We start from the raw sequence: 6,301 nt of genomic DNA on the forward strand, positions 1-6,301 counted from the left end.
GTGGTCCCGGTAACCACAGCCTGCAGCCGCGCGGCGTCTCCGTGCAGCCGAACCGCGGAGCTCCGCTCGCCTCGGGGCCGTTCCTCTGCTCGGGGCTCCGGCCGTTTCCCCTCGTCGTGCCCCGCTGTTGGGTGCGGGGTCTGCAGGGGACGCTCCGTTTTCCGCAGCGTTTCCTTTGCTCCTAAAGGAGATTTCGACCCCACGGTAGAAGCCGCCCCGCTCCGCAGCTTCCGGACGCTGCACCGATCCCACATGGCCGCGCGGACCCGATGAGGATGGAGACCCGGGACTCCGCCGGCCGCGGCTCGGGGTTCAAGGCCTTCCCCCTGCCGCCCCGGGCCGGGCTGAGGGACGCGCTCTGCCCGCCCGACACCAAGGTTGGCAGCGCTCCGTGCCCCGCGGCTCCCAGGAGGGGGGGGGGAGGGGGGTGGGGGGGCCCCTTTATGTGTTCGGTGGGTTTTGGGGTTCGGTTCTGGGCTCTGAAATGGGCGCTGAGGTCTTTGGAAGTTTCCAGAGGAAGGTAATGGTGTGGAAGTCGGGCTGTTCGATAAGTGTGGCTGTTCCATAAGTGTTTGATAACTGTAACGGCGCCGGGGTCGTGTAGGACGGAGGGGAGGGGGCTGAGGGGTGACCTCACTGCTCTCTGCTGTGCCCCGAGGAGGGGAACGGGGAGGCAGGCGCTCGGCTCCTTTAGCGAGTGGTGACAGAACATGGGAGCAGAACAGGGCTGTGCTGGGGGGTTCTGACTGTATCGAAGGAAAACCTCTTTACCGTGAGGGTGGTCAGACGCTGGGATAAGCTTCCCAGGGGGGTGAGTGGTGCCCTGTGCCTGCCAGTGCTTGGGATGCATTTGCACGACGCTCTTGGTTGTTTATGAGAACTTCAGGTTAGTTCTGAAGGAGCCAGGCAGCCGTTCTCCATTCCTGTAGCTCCCTTCCAACGGGACCCTTTGGCTTTAGTCAGAAGCAGCAGGGCATTTCAAGCAGCGGTCGCACCAAGTGCCTGGTGTTCCTAACACTGAATGCTTCCTGAGCAGAGGCCTGCTGCAAGGTGCCCTGTTGGTGCTGCTAATTGCTGATTAGCATCCTAAGCAAAGATGGAAGTTTGTTGGTGATATTTGCACTGCTCTGTATGTGCCTGTCAGCGTGTTGTGCCTTGATGAGTTGGCCAGGGGCAGCGTAGCCCTGAGGCTGTTTTTTTTTTTTGCTCTGTAGTAACATGGAAACGATGTTTGTTTTCTCTCTTTTTGTTGAAAGGGAGATCACAGGGGTAGAGGGGATTTTAGAGGGAGAAGGGAGGCTCGTTAGCACCTCTCCAACAGCGTGCTGTGTTGTCAGGCTGACACAGGTGCCCAGTGGTACCTTTCTGTCAGCAATTACTAATGATAACCATGTGGTGGAGGGACAGTAACAGCCTGGGGTTTAAAATCCAGAGCTGTGCACTTTTCTGATAAGAACCTGCAATCTCTCCCCACAGTTCTTACCAAACAAGACCAGCAGCTTTGCTTGCCCAGCTGGAAATGCCTCATGCGCTCTCAATTTCAGCCAAGGTAAGATACTCTCTCTTTTTTTTTTTATTCCCCCTTAAGTGTGTTTTTTATTTATTTTTTTCCCCCCCATTTCCTCCCCACAGCAACGCAGGGAGGGAGATATTCCTCTTTCTGAACTTCTGCCTCATTTCTCACTTGCAGAAGTCCCGTGCCCTGAGACCTACAGGACAGCAGGAGAGCCCCAGGGCTTTGGGTGCAGCACCAACGGGCAGTGGAGGGGTCTGGTGCCCCCCCCGAGCGCTGCGCTGCCCAAGCTGAGGCTGAGCCGTGGCTCTTACCTCGAGGCTCGCAAAAACCCCAGGTGTGTGGAAAAACCCCAGGGCTGTTCTGCACCCACTTTCACCCACAGGTTTGGTGTTTTCCACACGCAGCTGGCAGAGAAATTCCATTCTTGTGGGGGGGGAAAAAAGAAATAACAGGTTGTGCTTTGACCAACCGAGGAAAGCTCTTCTGGCCGCTCAGCAGGAGGCGTTTGCTGCAGATCAGAAGCAGCACAGAAGCTCAGATGTTTGTGAGGCTCTTCCCAGCAGTGGGTGTGATGGAAGAGGAAAATGGGGGTTTGGAGAGTAACCCTGGTGTACAAATAGTGGTTATACTGCTGGGAAGCCAGGAGAGGTGGGGTGTGATGTGGTCCTGTCCTGCTTAGTGCTTGTGATGCAGGAGCTTTGCGTGCAGCTGCCTGTGAAGGAGTGTTTCCCCAGTAGGGCAGTGCCTTTCCAGCTCAGTGTGAATCTTACTCCTCTGGAAAATCCCTGTAATGGAGAACGTTTGTTTGTGATTGATGTAATTAATGTCAATGGGATAAATTCCAAATCAACCCAGAGATTTTGGAACGGGCTGTGAAGTGAGCCTGACCCGCGGGAGTGGGGAGAAGCGAGGCGAGAGGAGAGCATCGGGTTTTGTAACAGAGGACGCAGAGGTTTTTCTCAGGGCGAGATTCAGCCATTTTGTGGATGTGGATGGGAAGAGGGGGAGCTGTTGGATCTGGCGGGAAGGTCTTGCTCGGGGTTTGCAGGCTGTGCTTCCTCGGCCTCGCAGTGCCACCTGCTGGCATCTGCCCGGCTGCACAATCTGGCATCTGTGGCTTTGCTTCGAGCTGATGAAGAGCCGGGCTTCAGTGCTGAGCTGGTATTTGATTTGTGTTTGTAAAGCTCGTTTCTGATCCGAGTTGGGTAGAATCACAGAATCACAAGGTTGGAAATGATCTGTAAGATCATCTAGTTCAATCTAGTCTCCTCATCATAGCTCGGTTCTCGACTGATTCGAGGGATGGGGGAAGAATGAGGTTACAGACTCGAGCAGGCTGCCCAGAGAGGCTGTGGATGCCCCGTCCTTGGAGGTGTTCAAGGCCAGGTTGGATGGGGCCCTGGGCAGCCTGGTTTAGCATTAAAGTTGGATGTTGGTGGCCCTGCATGTGGCAGGGGGTTGGAGATTCGTGATCCTTCAGGTCCCTTCCAACCCTGGCCATTCTGTGAAGCGTGAAATCGAAGGAACCTGTTTTGTTTCTCCTCACAGTGGGACCTCCAACAGTTTTGTAGGGAAGTCCAACCACCATTGCCATGGGTCGGCGTTTCCAATCAAACCTGCCCAGAGCCCTTCCTGGAGCGGGCCGTGCCGCCGCAGCCTGCTCAGCCCAAAGAAAACTCCGCGGCGGTTCGTCAGCACTGCAGAGGAGGTAATAAGCAAAGGTTGGGTGCGAGGCCCCTCGCTGGGTGGCTCCATCTGAGCTGGTTGCTTCTGAGCACCGCAGAGAGCTGGAGGCAGCTCTGCCTTGTGCTGGATTCTGTCCTCCTGTCTGACAGAACGAGAGCGTTTCGGGTTCCTCGTGTGTCTGCTTGTGTTTGCTGGGTGTGCGTGGTGTCTTTGTTTAAAGCGTGGTAGAGAACTGTGGCTGTTTCTCTGCAGACTGTTCGAGAGGAAGAGCGAGAGATCTACAGGCAGTTGCTTCAGATGGTCACAGGAAAGCAGTTTTCTACGTCCAAGCCCTCTTCGCTCTTCCCCTTCCATCTGTGAGTTACATAAAATGCTCACTTCCAGCACAGGCTGCGTATCCTCTGTGCGTGCGTTCTGTGGGATCTAACTTCCCGTTGTTCCTAGGTCCAGGTGCTCAAATTCCAGCAAAAGTGTACTGAAAGAAACTCCCAGCAAGAACTCAAAGCTGTTTGAAGCTCACAGCGTTGCACCAGCCAGCTCAGCGACCAGCGTTCTCGGGGCACAGGAGCAGCCATCGCACAAACCACCGCTCTACTCCACGCCCAGCTATCCCTGCAATATCTTCGAGTCCCATAACTCCACAGCCCAGCATCAGCAAGAAAATCTACCAGCATCCAACACTCAGTCTGAAGGTGAAAACCAAAAGCAAACAAGCAGTCAGATGTATGGGGCGAAAGCGCTTACTCCTTCCTTTTCTGTACTTGGACTTCAGCACAGCTTGGTAACTCAGTAGTAATTGTAAGAATAACAATGTTCCTCTATTTTATCCTCTGTAGGATCAGACTCGGTCATTTTGCTCAAAGTAAAGGATTCCAGAACCCCGGCTCCAAGGTGAGAGGCTGTAAATTGCATCCAGAGCAAACAAGGGCAGGGGGAAGTTCACACAGTCTTTTTTGGTTTCACTGAGAGAGGAGATTGCAGATAAAAAGTGACTTTGTGAATGCTTCACAAAGGGAGAGCAGTTTGCCATAGACACCAGCACTGGGGAATGATGCATCAATCTCTTTCTGGAGACCTGGATGCAAATTGCTGTCGGATCTGTCTGCAGCTCTTATCACTCTTACAATAAAGATGTCCTCAGATATTACTCACTAATCACTTTTCAGGCAATTACTTTCCGTGCAAAGGAGGATGCTTACGCATGTTCTTCTCTCCTTTCTAGCCTCCCATTCTTCCAGGCAGAACTGTGGATCAAGGAACTGTAAGTAGATGTTTTCTGCTTCGTTTTGCTCTCACAAATGCTGGTGTGTTTCTAAATGCTGTCTTGTTCAAACTGTGCTTCTCAGGACCAGCGTCTACGACTCGCGAGCTCGGGAGAGGTGGCGGCAGATTGAGGAGCAGAAAGCTCTGGCCTTGCAGCTGCAGAGCCAGGTGAGAGAACAGTGAGTGAATGAGCATCTCTGAGTCAGAGCTTCAAACCACAGAGTGGGAAGCTGACGGGAAAGAATGGCACAGATCTGCTCTCTGACATCCGATGGCTTTGTTGCTCCTTGCTGTGGCAGGGCGCTCAGTCGCACTGTGGCCAGGCTGGATGCTGCCCCTTTCTGCATCTCCTGGAACGATTGGCTCCATGAGGCTTCCTCCCCAGCCCCGTGGAGGTGGCTCCTTTTCTCTGTGTAATCCAGAGGTCTCCCCTTCAGCGGTTGCAGGAGCAGGAGCACTCGGTGCAGGACCTGGTGGATTTGAACCTTCGTGTGCCTCTCGAGAAGGAAATCCCGGTCACGGTGGTCCCAGAAAAGAAAGAGGGTGCCAAGTCTGCTGATGGTGAAGAGGAGTTCCCTGAAATCACAGAGGTAAATCTCCTTTGTCTGGTGGACAGCCAGACATCTGTGTGGATGTGCTTGTGATACGAGCATCATTTTCTGAGACCAGTGCACAGACTGAGAGCTGAGACCTTTTGCTGTGTGTTTTATGGAGGGTTTATCCTTGGAGGAGCAAAGAACAGATGGGGGTTTGAATGTAGCCCTCGTGATGGCTGGGTGGATGGGGGGAGAGCAGTGGATGTAGTCTACCTTGATTTCAGCAAGGCATTTGATACTGTCCCCCACGACATCCTTATAACAAAGCTGAGGAAGTGTGGGATGGATGAGTGGACAGTGAGGTGGGTTGAGGACTGGCTGACTGACAGAGCACAGAGGGTCGTTGTTGGTGGTGCAGAGTCTGGTTGGAGGCCTGTAAGCAGCGGTGTTCCTCAGGGGTCTGTGCTGGGTCTGGTCTTGTTCAACATCTTCATCAATGACCTTGATGAGGGGATGGTGACCACCCTCAGCAAGTTTGCTGATGACACGAAGTTGGGAGGATTGGCTGACAGCCTGAAGGCTGTGCTGCCATTCAGTGAGACCTGGACAGGCTGAGAGCTGGGCAGAAAAGAACCGGATGAGGTTTAACAAAAGCAAATGTAGAGTCTTGCATCTGGGGAGGAATAATTGCATGCACCAGTACAGGTTGGGGATGAGGTGCTGAGGGGAGCTGTGCGCAGAGGGACCTGGGTGTCCTGGGGGACGACAGGTCGGCCATGAGCCAGCAGTGCCCTCGTGGCCAAAAGGCCAACGGCATCCTGGGCTGCATTGCACAGAGCGTGGCCAGCAGGTGGAGGGAGGCGATCCTCCCCCTCTGCTCTGCCCTGTGAGGCCTCACCTGCAGCCCTGCGTCCAGTTCTGGGCTGCCCAGCACAAAACAGACAGGGAGCTCTTGGGAAGAGTCCCAAGATGGTGAGGGGCCTGGAGCATCTCTGCTATGGGGAAAGGCTGAGTGAACTGGGGCTGTTCGGCCTGGAGAAAAGAAGGCTGAGAGGGGAGCTGATCCAGGTCTGTAAATATCTGAGGTGTGGGGGCAGCATGGCGAGGATGGACTCTGTGCAGTGGGGAGTGGAGACAGGAGGAGGGGAAACGGCCGGAAATGGAGCACAGGAAGTTGTGCAGCAATGTGCGAAGGAACGGCTGTGCAGTGAGGGGAGGAGCGATGGAACAGGATGCAGGGAGGGGGGAGTCTGTGGGTCCCGACGTGTCTCTATGGGTCCCGACGTGTCTCTATGGGTCC

The 6,301-nt window shown here is 54.5% G+C and overlaps 1 protein-coding gene across 1 annotated transcript; it reads left to right on the forward strand.

Moving 5' to 3' along the window:
• Nucleotides 1-66: 66 nt before the first annotated feature.
• LOC122171206 (sentrin-specific protease 1-like) lies at nt 67-5,055 on the forward strand (the record flags this gene model as incomplete). Its single annotated transcript, XM_042838617.1, has 10 exons — nt 67-377; nt 1,477-1,549; nt 1,691-1,850; nt 3,065-3,224; nt 3,455-3,558; nt 3,647-3,894; nt 4,039-4,093; nt 4,425-4,463; nt 4,549-4,633; nt 4,903-5,055. Coding segments are annotated over exons 1-10 (1,185 nt in total), but the record flags the coding sequence as incomplete, so codon positions are not given.
• Nucleotides 5,056-6,301: the final 1,246 nt, after the last annotated feature.

Source organism: Centrocercus urophasianus, unplaced genomic scaffold, assembly GCF_019232065.1.
Source record: "Centrocercus urophasianus isolate 14NV4802_14NV808 unplaced genomic scaffold, USGS_Curo_1.0 seq_865, whole genome shotgun sequence".
Taxonomy (NCBI): domain Eukaryota; kingdom Metazoa; phylum Chordata; class Aves; order Galliformes; family Phasianidae; genus Centrocercus; species Centrocercus urophasianus.